This window comes from Pagrus pagrus (genome assembly GCF_965226575.1).
Source record: "Pagrus pagrus genome assembly, chromosome: 10".
Classification (NCBI taxonomy): Eukaryota; Metazoa; Chordata; class Actinopteri; order Spariformes; family Sparidae; genus Pagrus; species Pagrus pagrus.
The window spans coordinates 27,331,239-27,350,131 of NC_140194.1; the positions used below are offsets into that span (position 1 = coordinate 27,331,239).

The window sequence follows — 18,893 nt, forward strand, 5'->3', positions numbered from 1 at the left end:
TCATGTTTGCACATCTTTTTATTACTCCAGTTGAAAGCTAATTCGCAGAGTGAAACCAGACCTTACTTGCCCACATTTCTCAGTGTGTATTAGGTCCAACTTCAAATCATAGGAGAAAAAGCATTTTATCACTTTCCTCTGAATGACTTTTTAAATTATAGTTACAGTACATTTCCACCTCATTGACATGAAAACATTACTCAACTTTTCTCATGAAGAAAGGTAAATCTTAGTTAAGACAATGTGTTGGAGTTAAGAAATGCAGCCCTGAATTAATTGGAATATTTAATGTATACAATAAGAGTGATTTACCGCTGATTAATTCAAATGTTGAAACAACATGTATACTTCAGCAGCTGTGATTAAATGCAGAGGGCTGAATGTGCCAGTTGTACATTTAAAATGGGTCTAATACCACTTTTGTGTAAATAAATAATTACATGTGATGATGAAATTTCTCTTTACTGATCTGTTCTAATGGTACATAACTAGATTGACATGGCAATTTGTAATATGTTCATTACGTAACAACCTGTGACATTCTTACAACAACAGACACCAATCATGAACAAAATATCGGCAAGGATATTAGTGTTGTCCGACACCAAATGCACTAGCACACACTAATAATCACAGCCAAAAAATAGGAAAATATTGTAACATGTCAAGTTTATAAATCCAATGCAATGCTATATAAAAAAGTTCATATGAGCTCTACCTCAATCTGCCTCAAACATTTCTGCATGAATTATAATAATCCAATGATTTAATATACAGTATTACTTATTAGTATTATATTGGATTCATGAAGCATATTTTGTTGCTACAACTCAGCTCTTACATATAATTCAGAATGCAGGACTTTTATTTGTATTTTTACATTGTGATGTTGCATTTACTGCACATGTGAAGTATCTGAATACTCCTTCCACCACTGGAAAAACTCCACAAACCTTAAACAGAGCCACCTGCTGCTTACCATCAAACTAGTAGTGTCCCATAATAATTTGTCCCCTGCACAAAATCTTGAGAAAAGGAAACAACAGTATTGGGACTTATGAGTAGTTGATAAGATACTCTGGATAAATCTGCTGCTTATCAAAGACAACATAGATGCTGGGGTCGCTCTCACGGTCAACACAGCTGTCATAGAAGGTTTTGCTGCCTTTTTTTGCCGGGGGACGGACATAACTGCCACTCCCCTTGGTGTACTCCCCCACCAGGACCAGAGCAGCAAACATGATCTTGTTCAGGCTTTTTTTGCTGGCATATCTGTCTGAGTAGGACGCATCTCTGGCAAAGTAGCTCCCTAAAAAGTAATAAATAGTAAGTGTAAGTGTTACTGCTGACACAATCAAAGAGGGTGAAAGTCCCTTACCAAAACACAACATAAGGTAAATTTGAGGAAAATACATTTCTTTTGTGTTCTGTCAATAGTGCATGCTGTATATTCATCTTATTACTGAATTGGCTACCAAAGCAGAGTACCTTTGCCATAGGCCGTCCCGTGAACACCACACATCCTCCAGTCAAAGTTTTGTTCACAGATGGCTTCAATCAGGGACTCGTCTGTCCCGTGGAACAAGTACTGCTGATTGACAGCTTTCCCTCCATTCCTCATCATCATCTGCTCTTTCTGCCTGAATACACACAGTAGAAACATGAATGTGATGACGTGATGAATCAGTCAATTTTCACATAGTTGAAGAGCTTCACTATGTTCTGTTTTCAATCTCTACAAACTCCTTAGACAAACATCCGGCTTTTAACCTCCTAAACGCAATGTCTGCTGTCAGCTGCCTGCTGCTGCCAAAAATGATGCTACGAGAAATGTTAACCATAACAGTCAAGTTGTGGGCTGGACAATTAAACATTAAGCTGGAACCTGCTATAAAGCTGTGTAAAGGTGAGCAGAGCTGCAGATTCAGCTGATAATTCTCTGTGGGTTCATCACTACGAGGTGAGCGACCCCTTTCACATTGTCACATACATTGTTGTTCACATTGTAACATCACTTATAGCTGCTTTAAGACAAAAATGCCACATCTGTGATTTACCATTGAAAGACTTTCCACAGAGACAGGTTCTGGATCCTCTGGATGTTGTTAATTTTACTCTGTGGCATGGTGCGCTTAAACAACATCTCAATCATATTGTACTTCTTTGCAGAGACAGGGAGAGATACGAGCTGAAAGATAACAGAACAGTGCACGTTAATGAAGGGCTTAATATACTGTATATTCAGTGTTAAAGAAGGAACAACACATAGTAAAAACAGAAATATTAAAAGTCCAATAGTGTGGAAAGTGAGATTTCCATGTATTTTTGATTATAAAGCAGGTCTGGATGATATATTGATTATCTCAACATAAAAAAAATGCTCAATCCACAGCCTGTTTACAAACTGTGCCTTTAAACATCCTTTCGGGACTTCCCGTAAAGTTGTGATGTCTCAACTATACAGTCACCTCCCTCAGCCATGCCCCCAGCACAGCTAAAACAAAAACACTGTCAGAACTAATGGGGAAACATGGTGGGCAGTGCCTACTCAGACCTGTTACAGCTGACCAATCAGAGCAGACCGGGCTTTTCAGGCGGGGGAGCTTTAAAGAGACAGGCACTAAAACGGAGCGTGAATAAACTTGCTGCAGAAATGCATGGTATGAGAAAAATCTTTTCTTTTTTTTTTTAACATTAAAGCATGTCATATTCCCTAAAAGACATGGAAAATAAAAGTATGAGCCTTAAAATGAGCATAATATAGGATGAGCACAATAACACATGAAACAAAGATACCTTGTATCCAAAATCCACGAGGGCATTCTTGTCCCAGTCGGACGGGAAACTTTCAGCTGTGGAGGAGCTGGAGCTCTGTGACGACCCACTAAGGGGGGGCAAATATAACTCTGGCAAGTGAATTAACCTGATCCATATCATCAATGTTAGGATGGCAACAAAATGAAAAATGTGAAAATAAAAACGGGGGGAAAAAATACCTCTTTAGCTTCACCTCCACATCTTGGGCAGACACAAAGCGAGGCCTCCTTCTGACCTCTCTCTTGGTTTTGTATCTTATGTTCTCCTGAAACATCTGCTGGGTTCCCGGTGCGCCTTTGAAGTGCAGGATATACTGCTGTTTCCCTGCACTGAAAGGAATCTCTGTATCTCTGTCTGCCAGGTACACGTTCTCCAGAGTCTGAGAGGTGACGGAGGCTGGTGTGTCACCACCACCCTGAAGAGAACAAGCAGAGCAGATCCATCAAAGTCTGACAATGACAAAAAGGAAAAAAAATGATTAGTAAAGGCCAACCCACATATCCAAACTCCAGCCATTTCCCACTTTCATCCTTCCAGTACCAAAGCCAATCTGTTGTAAGAATGAAGTGCGGTGGCTTCGAGACAGAGGAGGCAGTGGACAGGCGACGAACTTCAGACCCTCCATATGTCATCGTCGTGAAGTCAACTGACGGCTCAGCAGGGGATGCAGAGCTGAAAGCGAGCAGTGAAAGAAAGTCAACAATTACCTCAAGGAGACTTTAACTAATGCCGTCTATGTTGAAGAATATATTTGTAGGAGAACTGTGTGTACTTCTCCACTCATGCACCTTTGTAGAGACAGAAATCTGAAAATCGCTAAGGTGGGGGTGGGTGATGGTTGATCCTTGCAGTTTGTGTCATTTTCTGGATCACAGTAGGCCTTCTCAATGTCCTCCATACTGGGCAGGTCCTTCCAGGTCACACCATCGCTGTCTAAAACCTGCCACCTGTAAGGCAGGGGCCAATGGACTCGAGCACACTTCTCTATGGTACAGAGGCGTTCATTAGACAGTGGCAGACATACAGACATCATCTCCTTTTCACAAAAATCTACACAGTATGACTAGTTTCAGTGTCACCTTTGAAGCTGCAGTGTCTGCGAATGAAGAAGAGGCAGATTTCATTCTTGTCAGCATCGCTCATGGGTTTGGATGCACCAGCAGAACGAGCGGGGGGTCCAGGGTTGTTGTGGGAAGGCGGCTGACTGGGGAGTTTTACCTCTGGCAGCGCTGCAGGAGACACATAAACATCTAAAATCTACTGTGAAGTTCAAAAAGTTTGCCACAAAGTCTTTATTCTTTACCAGGAACAGCAGCGACTCGTCTCTCCTGTGGTTCCATGATGATGAATTTATTTCTGTAGATCTCATGAAGGTTGCTGATATTCTCCTGACTGAATCCTCGGAAGATCTTCATTCCCTGCGCGTTGAAATTATGGGTTCTCTTGCAGGAGGAGCCAAACTTACAGTCACCCTGGAGATGGTGTTGGCAGACGTGAAGCTTGATGCAGGTAGTTTTGAACCTGCAGGAACCGTGCTCACCGTCGCCCTTGTTGTAATGTGGGCAGATCTAGAGGAGCGTACAGAGGATGGCGACCATATAATGTTCACTTAGACATCTGCTTAATTTCCTACACAATTCTGAACTCCAACCTGTCTCCTGCGGTTGCCAGTAAAACCTACCTCAGGAAGCAGAGAAGGGTCATTCTGCAGTAACAGCTGGAACAGCTGTTTCTCCGTCAAATCGTGAAGACCATGTCTCTTCAACAGCTCAGCATTGTGTGGAGAACCCAGACTATGGGTTTTTTTACACTTAGGGCTGCAAAATTAACAACATAAATAAAGTAGTTAAGGGGTTAAGTTTTACTAAATAAACCACTGAAAAAAAGGCTTGCAAGTGGCAGGCATCAAGTGAAGTTTCAGTGTGAACACTGGCATTCATTACTGCTGTATCATTGTGCACAGTTAAAGGTGTGTTACTCAGGGAAAGTTATGATCCAGATTATAATAGGATGCAAATTGCTGCCATCTTCTGGTCAGATTAAAGTCATACAGTATGACTTTGTTGATCTTAGGTCCTGGTCACCAACTGTTTAGTTTCCACAGAGGTCAAACTGTGACATGCTATTTGTCTCTTAGCATTCACTACCATTTTCTGTTCAGATCTGCGGCTTTCTCCATTTTGTGTGTGTCTGTTAATAAGGTACTCTACAGTATGCATGGTTACAAACTGCTCCATTATAACTGATTGTAAAAGTCCATAGTTGTACGAATAAACATTTAAAAAATACTAGAGGTCCTAAACAAAGCAGACACACGCACGCCAGGATAAACAGGAGTATGTTTATTGGCTCTTGGACTGGTTAGTCTTCTTATTCTTAATGATTTATCTGCGGGTTAACAGGTTTAAAGTACCAAGTACAAGATCAACAGTTTAACTTTGATCCTTGGCTGAGCACAGTGTTTACACCCTACAGCCTCACACAGGTGTTGTCGTTCAGTCTTTGTTAGGCCACTGCTCAGGCTGATGTTGGGTGGAGCTTCTCTGGAAACGCAAAGTAACCAAACTTATTATTACATAAGCCGACCACAGTGTGAGCTGTCCGGCCACAACACATGCAAAAACACCAGGAGGTGAGGAAATGTTGATCGACCTGTCATACACGCCCAAAAATGTGTAATCAAAAGTGAACACACCAGTGAGGCTGTGTGGGGCTTTAAAGTTTAAAAAGCTCGACACTTTCCGACTGCTCTCATCTACATCTCTTGTCTCTAACATTTACCGACTGTTTTACCATTGTTTGACTGTAATGCATATTGCCACACCGTTGTCATTGTGAGCAGCGTTACTGCTTGGAAAGGAAATATGTTACAGAGCCCCGACATGAAGCACAACAACAGTCTTCGTACTTACCCGAACGTACACTCTCCGCAAACATAATACCTGCACAGGTGTAACCCATCACACTGTTCACACTCTCCGGGTTTCTTCTGACACAGTCGCAGGCTGGTTTTAGCCACCACCAGACTGTCGGGGCTGATTAGCTGACCGGCGGCAGCCTTCCCTTTGACTTCCTTGATGGCTATTTTACCGTCGTCGAAGAGGACACTCTGCAGGACTGAATCTGCAACGGTGAAACTCTGTGCGATCCTCTCATCCAGGCGCCTGAAGTCCAAACATCCCTGGTTGTCGCACAGGGTCTTGATGATGAATTTAGAGATGATTGAGGTCATCCTGACAGGAGTTCAGCCTGAACTACACTGTTGTTAGAGAAGAGCTGAGCTGCTAGCTCCCCACAGCTACAGAGAGACGTCCGGTTACAGAGAAATGAAACTGAAACTTAAAAAAAGTCGAAAGGAAATGAAAACAGGAGTGCCTACCGCTAAGGTAATTATTAAGAAACGTGTTTAACTGTAATATAATTTGTGAAATAAACAAGTTTCCACAGAAATCAGTTAATTTCAACCGAGCCGTCTTTTCTGTCCTGATTCGATGCAAAGTTTAGGGATGAGAGGTTCACGTGAGTACGTGAAGGCAACACCAGCCATAGCAACCACACAGTGTACCATAGCAACCGTGGAGGGTGGGCTTTCGATGATGGAAGAAAAAGGCAAAGAGGTCACCAAAGAACAAAAAGAGCACCTCTGCAACCGAGTCGAAGAGCTAAAGTAATGAAAATAAGTATTCATGAATGCCCTTAAGTGAACCGTAAAGTTTGTTAAGCTACAGAAACCTTAGCGTAACTATTTTGTGTAACCTGCTAGCGTTGGCTGCTATAGCTAACTTGAGCTAGCTCTGTTGAGCAATTAGCTAATATTACTGTACTAAAACAATACTAGTAGCTAGCTATATATCCTAGAAACATTAGCTTAAACAGTAATTGTATAGGGTTAGAAGTGTGTCATATAGTGTCATATAACTTATCTTACATTATGGCTCACAAAATGTTTAATACTTAAGCGTATTTGTCAGGGTATTAGGTATTTTAATGCAATATGTGCTAACTAATGGCTGCATACATAATAAGTTGGGCTCAGTTGGCAGGTGGTTACGTTGTAAACACTTTGAACCCTCTTAAGGTTTACGTTTCCAGCTTATGCAACCAAGGTTTTTGCTTCAAGCATTTTCTTTGTCTGACTCTGAAGTTGTTTACTTCCACCCAAGACGTGTCAATGCAGCGCTCCTGGCAGAGAATGACACGTTCGAGCGATTCATGTGCCGCATGGATCCTCAGGACCTGTTGTCCCAGTCTGGTGAAGACAGTCTGGAGACAGCAGGAGCCTCCCAGCTGGAGGGTGGGGTAAGTGCAACCCAGTGACATGACTTCTTTAATACTGATATAAAACTCAGTATTGTTTAATGTATTGTGATTGTAGGTTTCCCACTGAAAATGAATCGCGGTGAAGTTATTTTAGGTTGGATATTGGACAGACATTCACTCCGGAGACACCCAGCGGCGCCTCTTACTCAGTTTCACCAGGGTTGGCAGCAGGAGGCCTCCCAGAACCTCGCACTGCACTGGAGGCTGATTTAGGGACCAGCAATAAATTACCCTATTGTTTGTTTGATTTACACAAAAACAATGTTTCTTCATGCTGACTTGGTGATATTAGTCAAAATTATACTTAAAAAAAATAATACTAAACTGATTTCATGTAGCACTTATTTTGATTGCTATTGTTTTTACAGTTTTGAGAAGCACAATATGGGTATGTTTGTTTGTTGTCAGGAGAATTATGAAGAAACAAATACAACTAAAATCAAAATATTCATATAGAATTGAAGAAGCAGTAAAATTTAACTGCTGAATTTTGATAAAAATATTATATTGATATAAAATAAATGAAGCTGTAATATCCATTATAAAGAGGAGGGTCCTGTGTGACCTGTGTAGCGATACCATTCGGTATTGGTTTGGAGTCACTGGGTCACATGACATGGAATACTATTTTTTTAATCATAACTTTCACTAATAACATTGTTTTTGTGTAAATCAAACAAACAATAGGGTAATTTATTGATGGTCCCTAAATCAGCCTTCAGTGCAGTGTCAGGTTCTGGGAACCTAAAACTAATTTCATCATCTTGGTGAAAAACAAACACAGGGATTATGATACACTTTTGTTCAGGAGTAGAGGATTATTCTTGCTTAAAGTCACAAAACCGACTTAAGAATTCAAAACAGAACACATTGCCACCATCTTAGAAACAATCCTAATGCTACACAACATTTTGTGTGTTTTGTCAGGGTCGTGGAAGAAGGCGGAGGTCCCGGTCCAGCATAACAGATCGCCTTCATCAGCTGACCTTGGAACAAAAACTCTATGTGGCACAGAGAGAAGTAAGAGAGACACGACAAGACCAGGAGAAACTCAAACAGAGATATGAGAGGATTCAGGACGACTACAAGGTTACAACAAAATCCATGCACAGACAAAATAAAACAAAATGAACAAAAAAAAAACTTAAACTCACAGCACATTTTGTCTTTTCAGGCCTCCCTGGAAGAGGCAGAATTGCGTCTTGCAGAAATCAGGAAGGCTAAGAAGGAGTTTGAACGCAGACTGCTCAAACCTATGAAGGACAACCGGTTGGAAATGAAAGAGCCTGAGAGGGTGCTCCAGTACATTGGAGACAAGTCAATGGTAAATATTGAGTTCAGTCTTGTGCAGAGGTGCCCAAACTTTTTTTCCTTAGGGTATCAAAATGAAATATTAATGGTGGACCATGGGCCAAAAGCCAGCCTGATCAGTCTGATTCTGATCTAAATTGTGTTGTTGACTTAAGTGTTGTTGACTTATGTGAAAAAATGTTTTGCCAGGATACATTTTTTTAAGATAGCTTAATGTTTTTTTTTGCCAAAATGAAATGGCATAAACAGTGATTCATATTCTTTTTTTAAAAAAATAAATATGTTTTGGGGTTTTTTCATTAGAAGTAATCTGCCGCTCTAAATCAAACCCTTATGGCCGGCCCCACTTTGGGCAGCCCTGGTCTTGTGACATCAACTTGTTCAAAGTAGCATTGGAATACATGTAGATACAAGGCTCAGCTTATTGTCATTATACAATACAGAATGTTGCACCATAACATTCAGATATCGTGACATAACTGGCCTCTTTTTACTTACTACCTCACAAAATGTGTTTTTATGTTTGCAGCTGTTGAACCAAATAGTTTTAGTATGGTTAAATGCACACTTCTCATAACTGATTTGAACAATTCATTCAAATACATTAATATTTTTCCCTAAATATGATATATCATGTTGATACAACAAATCGACATTTTAAATATTAGTCTGTCACCATATCACGTAAGTTCCTGCATTCGCCTTTCCACCTTAAAATATCATCAGCATGATTATTATTCTAAAGTGGTATTATGCTCTGCCTTCTAGCAGCACTATAGAAATGCCAGTAATACTAACATTTAGTTTTAATTCACCATGTAATTATAATCATATCCCATTAAATGGGAATGAAAGACGCGGGGATATAATTTTTATTTTTTTTTGTATTTTTGATTATCTGCTTTTTCCAGTACTGTCACAACCCCTACTCTTACTCATCACCCTCCTCCCTTTGATCACATCATCTGTTCTATTCACAAACACAAACGCACTCAAACAGGTCGCCCAGATGGAGAAGTTTAATCTGAAGAACCAGGCACTGAAGGTCCATGAGAAGAAGCTCCAGCTGCAGCTTCAACAGAAAAAAATCCAACAAGAGTCGGTCAAAGCAGAGAACAAGGTAGAGAATCAAAGTGTGAAAACAGACAGCTGTCTTTTGTCAGTGGATTGTGTTGTTTGCCAGTTAGACTGTAAGAAAACAGTGAATATCAGTCTGCAATCTGCCTTTTTTTTGCGCTAGTTAGTAAATGTAACAATGTTGGATGCTGTGTGTTAGGAAATTTTCCAGGAGTTTAGTGGGCAGAGAATCAAACAAAACCTGGAGGAACTTCAGGCCAACAATTTGGAAGTGCAACTTGTCCTCAGTTCACACAAGGTAACTCACCAGAAATGTGTGTGTGGGAGAGAGAGGGAGTTTTCTCAGTGTAAGATGTATGAAACAACCTTTGCAGCATCGCTTATCACCTTGAACTTAGCTCCAGCTTGTTAAATCTATCTGTGTATGTGTGTGCCAACAGGAGAAGCTGCAGAGTGTGACATGGGAGTCCGCAGAGCTGAGCAGTGATATCAGCAACAGGAAGCAGATGCTGGCAAAAATTGAGGAGGAGATGCAGCATGCTGAGGAGGTTTGCCATTAGACCAACAACTAGTCAAATTTTAAAGTGGACACAGAAAGCTTTGTGAACTTCATCCCTTCTGCTTGTTTTTCTCCTTCCTCAGGAGCGTTTGAAGGCCGAGGCTCTCAACCAACACCTGCACTGCCAGATGACGGATTATCAGGCCCCTGATGTCACTGAGTACATGCATCTCAAGGACAGACACAAGAAGCTGCAGCTGAGCGTTCACACTTGGGAGAGGAAGCTTGGGATCGCTCGGGTAAATCCCGATTTTATTTCCTCTACTCAAATATAATCAGCTCTCTCCTGTATTCTCTCTAGGAAATCTCAGTCACCTCTTAAAAATGGGATGTTTGCTCCCCTTTTATCATCCTCAGTCCAAGCTTATGAAATAACTGTTGTGTGACAGTTTGCAAAACAATGTGCCCTCTCTTTTCTGTTTTCACCAGATGGCCTTGAGGAGCCACGCTAAAGCCTGGAACACACAAAGAGCCACTCTCACTCCTGCAAACAGTGCTGAGGCCGGAGCCCGATCTAAGGAACGCCAAGTCTCAGTAAAGCTCCCATACATAGCAGAACGCAGCACATAGAGAGATAGAGAATCAGAACAAGACTACTGAAGTCATTTAAGAAATGTAGGAAATGTGGAGAGAAAGCAATAAAGCTTTTTCACTCGTACACAGAATGTGCTCTTGGAAGATTTTTACTATGCACCATTATGAAGAATGAACTGTACAGTAGGTGTACTGTACATGTGAAACCCCTCTCCATCAAGTTCTATCCGGTTAATGGGTGTAAAATCTTTGTATACTGAACTATGTTGAATTATAAAAATATCCTGATACCATGTACGATATTGATTACACTGCAATCATTAAGTTGTACCTAATCCAATGTTATTACATTATTTACGCTCTATTGATGCCAACTAAGCTCCCCCTGTAACTTCAGGTGGGCTCTGAGGAGATTTTTAATTTAAGTCTTAAACACTTTATAATAAGGGTTAAAACAATTTGGTTAAGTAATGCTTCACTAATGCATGACTCATGATGATTTAATGCAGGCTGTATCATGAATTCCGGTTGCTCATCATTAACAAATGGTTGAGTCATTATGACTTTATGTAATTAGTTCACACTTAATAGATCATCAGTTAAAAAAACTGGTAATTCAGTTACTTCATACATTAATTGAAACACTACCGCATTAAGCTGGATGAAAGTTTTCTTATGTAACTGAATTTATGTTTATTATAGAAAATGTTGTGTGATTAAAAAACAGCTTATCACGTATAAGAGAACAGGTACCATTCTGCTTTCAGAGGTTGAGCAAATAGTTTCATGTAACTTGCACACCCGTTACATAAAGTCATAGTAACCTGTTCAATTGTTAAAGGTGAGCAATGGGAATAAATGATACATCTTGCATTAAGTATATGATTTGTACCCTTATTATAAAGTGTTAAAGTACCGTCATTTCATCATTTCTTATCATCTTTGTATCTGTAATGATGGTCTGTAAGTGTGCATGCATGCCTTAATTCATAAACTGAAGTGTGCAGACTCCTCAGATAGTGTTGCACGATTAACAAAGGTGGAATGTAACCAAGTACATGTACTCAAGTACTGTATTTTGTTGATAATACTTTTTTACCCTTACTTAAAATTATGAATTGAGGATTTTAACCTGTCCGTTTTCAGATTGTGCCATTTCTAATTTTACCCGAGTCAAATTATCTGAGCACTCCTGAAGTTAGAGTAACTCAGTACAACAGCGAAGGCAAAAAAAGTCCACCTTAGTCTCGACAAACTATTTCCTTTATTAGAAAGAAATCCTCGGAGGTATAAGCCCTCAAAGAACTCTACACATTATGATGTTACATGCCATATATACAGTTATATACATAAAAGTGCAATGTCACAATGGGTAAGCTGTTTATTTATTATTAATTCTGTCATATAACTGTTTGGAAAATGGCATCATTACTTATTCATGTGTCTTCTTCCTGCACCGCATTTCCTCAAAAAACACAGCATCAGACATGAAAATGCGACAGTACAGGATGTCTGAAGTTCCTCTAAAACATTTTCAAAGGCACTTTCACAAGTACATACTACAGATGTACAGAACACCACAGAGTAGCTTAAAGCCTACAGACGGCATAATAACTGAGTCCTACTGTAGATGATGTTAGCATAGTGACAAAAGCACACATTTTACAACTGGCTTCATACTGTAGGTGGGACACTTGTGTTTCTGGATATTTAATCTACATTGTTTGTTCTAATTTCTACCCAGAAACACAACAAAACATAACAAAAAAGATTACAAAAATAATGAAAGTTAGTAAGTCAAAAAATCAATTATCGTTTGATTATTATACACACAATATCTGTCAAGTCAAAGAAAGTGTAAACCTGCGGTTAGAAAACATTGCTTGTTCATTGCAAACTTTTCTGTGTTATGCTAGCCAAACATTCCCCGGACATGCACCCATTTTATTTCTACAGTACAGAGGTTTTTTGGGAAAAGACATACAGGGGTGCAGTCACAGCTGGAACTCATACAGTTTTATGGAGCTATTGCGTTTGAAATTATTACTCGACCTGGACACACATGAGCTGACTGACATGGGCAGTTCATGAGCTTCCCCCTCCTGTTCCCACACGTCATCATCCACAAAAGCAGACAACCCACGGAGAAAGCCTCAGTGTCAGTCAGCACAATACAAAAAAAGAAAACACTGACATTCTCAGCTGAACATAAAACAGACTAGAGGGTTCACAAAGCGAGCTGCTGTTTTCAGAGAAGCGTAGGAAGCAGGGTGAACACATCAGGAGGCTTTTACACTAACAGTCATCAGGTCCATGGCTACCGGCAGCACTCCCACAGGGCGCCGCCATGAGTCTATACACATCAGTCAATATGAAGAATACCTACATCACATATGGCGGATCTACATCCATGCCTTAACTTGTACAGTCTTTGGGTAGAAGGAGCTAAGCAAGGTGTAAAATAAGCTACAGCTTGTGTTCCACACCATAAATAGCATGACTATACTGTATGTAGGAGATGATTTATCATTAGAATTTTTCACACTGCTCCCCACATGCAAAGGCATGAGCTATTAGGCATATTTTATCCCTGCATTGTGAGCTATTGAGGCAGGAATTCAAAAATGTTCATAATGGAGTAGTGGTTTTATCCAATGGTCATGTCATTCCAGGCAGTATGGAAATAAGTTCAAATAAATCCAGCACAGAGGTGATCTTTGTACATTTCTGAGACACAACAGATGCCTTGCCAAAGAAAGTTTACACGCTAGTGAGAAAAAAAAAGCATCAGTACTACTATCTATTAACAAAGTACCGTTAGTTGTTCAGGGCTCTTCAGGCCCTTGATCAGTCCAACCTTCAAACCACTTCTCTCCAGGTAGTCACAGCACCTTTATAATATTTAAACATTTGAAAGTCAGTAAGGCCTTTGAACCAGGTCACAACACCTTCATGGGCCCGTCCTAGGTAACAGCAAAAGAAAAGTTACATCATCTAGTTGTATGTGAATGCCACTCTCATCTGCTCTACAGTTCACGTCAGGCTCCAGGTTCAGGTTGATTCAGTGGTAAACAGGAGCGACTGTACATGCAGCGTGTTTTGTTCAGAGATACACAGTTCATGAATGTCTGTAAACTAACTAATGTACATTTTCTAAAACCTTGAAGGAAGCCTTTGTGATTTGTTGTTTGAATTTCTTTTTTTCCTTTTTTTTTCAAAAAAAGAAGAAATTTGTTAGATAATATTAACCTAAGCATATTAACACATAACTGTGCATGTTACGTCCAACTGAGAGATCTGTCTATGTTGTAGCTCCTAAATCAGTCTCCACTTTATTTTCACCTTTTCCTGTCCTGGTCCATGTACTTTACACACTCTTCGATATTTTGTTGTTGTGTATCTATGAGGTCTAGACACTGGTAGCATTTTGCAGCCCCGTCCCAAAAGTTGATTGAGGGTTTTCATTGAACTCTACATGGTGCAGGACTTGTCCAGAGGGTCCTGAGCAGCTGGAGGCTGTAAGGCCTGGCTGGATTTGGGCAGGACCATGGGCTTTGGCCTCAAGGCGGGGGGTTTGAGTTGCACCCCCATGCGGGGTGCTACCACAGGCTTGAAGGTGCTCATGGTATCACTGGAGGAGCTGGTGCTGCGGCGGATGGGCGGCTCAGTGTTGGCAGTGGACCTCAGCATGACGCCGTGGATGGGGCTGAGGGACTCGCTGGAGCTGGCCGGCGTGGGCCCCCCGCCACCGCTGCCGCCGGAGGTCTGCCGCTGCTCCAGGGTGTCCAGCACCACGTCGGGGGCGTGCTTGGCGGAGCTCTGCCGCTCCAGCTCGCGCAGCTCATTCAGAGCGGTGTTCATGGTTTCTTCTATGTCCTGCAGGAGACAGAGAGAGTGTGTGTGTGAGAGAGGAGTGGGGATGTGGATGGAATGATAAGACTGGTGAGAGAGAAATGGGTAGAAACAGGAAGGTCGGAGTTAAAAAAGAGAAGGTGGAGTGGGAAAAAAAGAGATGATATGTACAGCAGAGACGTGAGAGAAGGGAGAAGATAGAGTACAGTTTGGTAGGAAACATAAAAAGCGATGTTAACAGACGACCACAGTGACAGTCTTTCAAGAAAACACCAAGCGTGCATTATACATGCAGAGAGTTAGTAGAGAGTATTACTTTGCTCCAGCACCTCTCCCTCTGCATGCTAATGACTCTGGATAGCGAAGGAGACGCAGAGATGACAAGACATGTTCATCTGAGCATGCTCCCAGTAGGCAGACAGACAGCCGAGCACAGTTTAAAGTGCTCTCTGTGACCTCTGCTTTCTAATTGAGCCTCTATACAAACATCATTCGTGGATTAAGCATGTGATAACAATCAAATTAGAGCCACCACCTTCCCAATGAAGCAAACATGGATGTCTGCTTGAACACAAAGTATTACCAGTTAAGTATTGAGATATTGTGCGATAGCTTTTCACATTTCAAAGCTTTTGGCATGCTACAGTAAATATCCTGTGATGAGTCCCAGTGTCGAGCTATGCTCTCTGCTGTCTGCTGCCTGTGAAGCTAGTCTTTTTGCGTGTATTTAGCACACAGACACAGTTGCAGCCAGAGGAAGCAGAAGACAGGGACTGACTATGTTTTTACAGGGCGGGGCAGGGCTTTGATGGTGGAGGGAGCTGCGGTCGGGTCGCCGCTCGTCCCGCGCTGACCTGTGCGATGGTCTCCGGGTCCAGAGGCTTGCCGCCGTGGTGGTGGTGGGCGTCAGTAAAGCCTGTGTACTGGCCAGAAGAGGTGGAGCGGCGGATCGGGGGGCTCTCCATCTTTTTCAGCGACTCGTGGCGGCTGATGTTGGTCAGGCTGCCGTGGCCGGTGCGGCGCCGACGTTCAGGGCTGTCCATGGGCATGTGGTTGCGACTCCGCAGCATGTCCCGGGGGCTGAAGTGGCCTAGGACTGGGGAGCCCATCTCTGGGGTGCCTCCATGTCCTCCGTGACCATGCTGGGAGGGATGCACCATGCAGTGGACATCTGTGGGGCGGGCTGGGGGCCGCCGAGATGGTGGTTCTGATCTTTTCTTGTGCCTGCTGAGATAGAAGAGGAAACCACAGAGGGAAATATTTATTCATGGTATTACAGCTTTCACATTTAATATTTTAACACTTTAACACATACCTCTCAAACGCTACACTCTGAGTAAGAATTTCTTTTAAATTACAGCCAGTGTGCAACATTGTATCTCCCAAATGTCCATTTTTTAACAATAATAAAAAACAAAATCTGCCTTGCTTTCGGATTGACTGCTATGTCTTCAATGATTTAAAGTCCCCCTCCAGTCAAAAAATTATTTTTCTTCTTGTTCCTACAGGTGAGTGTTTGAGCTTCACTGTATAGAATGATGTATGTGCTTTAGTTTGACACCAGAAGGCTGTTTTCATATCCATTGCTAGAAGTGTACATTTTCTCTGCACTCTTTGAAAATCTGATTTTAGGAGGTGGGTCGGCGAGCATGATTTGTGACATCACAACTAGTTTGGTAGCCAATCCTGGTCCAATATTCGGCATACACAAGTGTGATGTTTAAACTTGAAGCCTCCAGTTCACATGCTGTACACTGAGGATGGACAGTGAAGAAGGAGACATCTTTTGTCCAGCAGCAAACTTGTGAAATGAAAATATTTGCGTATTCGTATAGTTTGGAATTTTTATTGAGGGAGAAGGAGAAGGAGCCATTTTAAGGATTATAATGTGGTTATTACTTTCTTTCTGCAAAAATCACATCAGACGCATGTTAGATATTTTGTATGTATGCCTTAAAGGTGCAAAATGTAAGATTCAGTTTTGATGTTATATTATGGCCCTGCTTGCTGCCAGCCTTCCCCACTGGGTCCCCCTGTCCTGGGCCTGAAAACCTCCTCCCCCAGAGTTCCAAGCTCCCAGTCTGGACCGCTAGCTGCACCACTAACTGAGCTAAATAGCTAACGGCAGCTACAGTTGGCAGCTACAGTTAGCAGCAGTTAGCGGTTATTCTGTTGATATGCTTCCCTCCATTTGTTTGGAGATGAACAGGTGGAACATTCTTACAAATAGCACCTTTAATACATGTGTGGAGGGGATCTTACTGAATTTGTTTAAGGGATTCCTTTGGGTCTATCTCCAAAAACACAATAATCCTTCAAACATGAAAATTCCTCCAAACCGATGTAGATCCACAAAGTTTTCTATATTACAATATGTGGAGGGCATGCTGCATCATCAATCATCAGTGTTGTAAGAGGAACCCTGAAGAGGAGCTTATTTAGAGAGCAGGTAGCGTGGACTTGGCCTTCAGCCAGAGGATGGAGGCCTGTGGTTCATCAGAGCACCAAAACAGGCTCCCTTTCCTGGGAGAAGCTCCAGCTGCTTCGGCAGCACGGCTGCCCTCTATCTGAACCTGGACCAGCACAGCACCATACACACCTAATCTCACACACATTAGAAACATGCAGAGACAGAGCTGAACAGAGACGCACACAGACGCATGTTTGCTCAGTTACGCGTGATGTTTCTCCACGGTAACATCTACTCCCTCGAAGCAGTTCTACTGCTCCATAAAAGGCCAATAGAGCAGCTCATGCTCCTCGGTATGGCTCTGATACGCTCTGCTCTGCATATTTATGACTACCAGCACTACAGTAGCTAAACACAGCCTGAGTCAAGAGCTGTAATGTCTAATCAAAGCAGCTATCATCACTTTCTGTCTGGCAGCTATGACTAGATAAGAGCATGACTATTTGCACTAATGAACTCAAATTGAATAATACAGTTACCTGATATTTATTATGTGACATCTCAGAAATTCATATCGTCTTCGGGTGGAAAAGAAAGTAATTTTATTATCATGCAGTCACTTTTTCAGTCGGTGGAACATTTTCCAAATCAGCTACAACTTGAAATATGAAATCAATAACATCTGAAAGCTGATACTACTATAATACTACTACTTAACTATTTTAATTGGCCTGCCGTCTGCATTATTGGTTTATTGTGATGTGGTGCCTGTGATGAACAAGCACTGAATTACTCATCCTTTAATCACTTCTCTGAGGCGCACGGCTTCATTTGAGAGTTTACGTCTGCCTAATGAACGCTGTCTCAGCTGTTATCGTTAAGATTTACTGGCAGCTTCATCACCGCGCTAAACAAAAAGCAATAATGAGTGCGGATATGAAAGACCGTGACGCTCTCAGAGAATGTAATTGCAACTTTGCATCTCCCCAGTCGACTCGTTTCATCACAGAAAACTCCTCATCAATGTGAACTAGAGAGTCTCAACAGCTGTGTGTGCTTATGTGAGACTCGTACCTGCTCACACACTGAAAGAAATGTAAAAACATGAATTATCGTGCACAAAAAGACATCTTGGCAGCATAAATATGCACTGATGAGAGTTAAAACATAAAAAAATGAAGACTTCTTGGTGGAGTGGTGCAGGTTGGCAGTCTGGTTGGAGATTTTTTTTTTTTTTTCTGACTGCAGTGAGAAATCTGAAATAGTAAACAACTGCAGGAACCACTGACAACCTGCAGGGGGCGCAGTCTACATTCAAAACACCAGGCCCCTGCTGGGACAGTTGTATGACAACAGGCACTGCAACTTACTGTGCAGGCTGTCACCACAAGACAGCTCAGGCTCTGTTTGTTGTGGCTTTTTGGCTGATAATAATGTAAATCACAAGACATTCCATCAGTTTTCGTCCTCAACAGAAAAGGGACCAACTGAAATACTTGATATATGCATCCTTGCCACTGAAAGATGCACTAACTGTCTTGTTTGAGGACTCTTGCTATAGTCGTGACAGGTCCAGTCTGGTGAGTGTGCTGTTGATTGAGAACGCCAAGAGAGGAAAACATCTAAATAAAGCTTGGGATATAAATGATTAAACACTTCTGAGGACTGTCTGAATGGAAGAGCAGAAAAGTGAGTGGGGGCGGGCGACAGGAGATGAAGAGAGACAGATGGGGGTCACCTAGGAGCAGATGACAGGTAGAGAGTGTTTGGTTTTGGGAGTTAGAGCAGCTTCATTAAGGCCGATGTGGAAAAAGATGATTCATTCAGATATATCCTCCATCCGCATACAAATACCTGCAGCTGGTGTAAATATTGCCCCTAGGATGAATCATCAACATTTCAACAGTGAAGTAGAGGGAGTGAGTGTGGCTCTGAATAAAATAGCATTTGTTCATGTGTTTGGCAAGAGCCAGGAACAGACATTTCAAGGTCGCTCGCTCACTCCACCACCAG

General features: G+C 41.8%; 3 protein-coding genes across 12 annotated transcripts in view; 1 reads left to right on the forward strand and 2 right to left on the reverse strand.

Annotated features, from left to right (window-relative positions):
- On the reverse strand, positions 1–6,050 carry parp12a (poly (ADP-ribose) polymerase family, member 12a). Of its 2 annotated transcripts, none has more exons than XM_084364840.1 (11): positions 5,760–6,050; positions 4,499–4,634; positions 4,121–4,385; positions 3,897–4,046; positions 3,606–3,801; positions 3,315–3,489; positions 2,997–3,232; positions 2,797–2,884; positions 2,058–2,188; positions 1,489–1,640; positions 1–1,309 (listed from the first exon to the last, which is right to left on the reverse strand). In XM_084364840.1, the coding sequence occupies exons 1-11, from the start codon at positions 6,047–6,049 to the stop codon at positions 1,056–1,058; spliced, it is 2,073 nt and encodes a 690-aa protein (XP_084220966.1). In that variant the 5' UTR covers position 6,050; the 3' UTR covers positions 1–1,055. The 2 variants fall into 2 exon arrangements, with proteins under 2 accessions (XP_084220966.1, XP_084220965.1); XM_084364839.1 differs by having other exon boundaries at positions 5,730–6,050.
- A 165-nt stretch (positions 6,051–6,215) lies between these two features.
- cfap263 (cilia and flagella associated protein 263) lies at positions 6,216–10,749 on the forward strand. The gene is made up of 9 exons (XM_084364843.1): positions 6,216–6,484; positions 6,981–7,116; positions 8,065–8,226; positions 8,312–8,461; positions 9,449–9,568; positions 9,725–9,823; positions 9,966–10,073; positions 10,168–10,323; positions 10,514–10,749. The coding sequence occupies exons 1-9, from the start codon at positions 6,309–6,311 to the stop codon at positions 10,652–10,654; spliced, it is 1,248 nt and encodes a 415-aa protein (XP_084220969.1). The 5' UTR covers positions 6,216–6,308; the 3' UTR covers positions 10,655–10,749.
- A 1,114-nt stretch (positions 10,750–11,863) lies between these two features.
- Positions 11,864–18,893, reverse strand: part of srgap1a (SLIT-ROBO Rho GTPase activating protein 1a) — an 85,843-nt gene continuing 78,813 nt past the window's right edge. For 2 of the 9 annotated variants that reach the window (XM_084364829.1, XM_084364833.1), the window contains exons 21-22: positions 15,325–15,697; positions 11,864–14,557 (exon numbers count right to left, since the gene is read on the reverse strand). In XM_084364829.1, the coding sequence (XP_084220955.1) occupies positions 14,090–14,557; positions 15,325–15,697 (841 nt within the window). In that variant the 3' untranslated portion in view covers positions 11,864–14,089. Of the gene's footprint in view, positions 14,558–15,259; positions 15,698–16,534; positions 17,459–18,893 lie in introns of those variants that run through there. The other 7 variants (XM_084364832.1, XM_084364835.1, XM_084364831.1 and 4 more) reach the window with 5 other exon arrangements.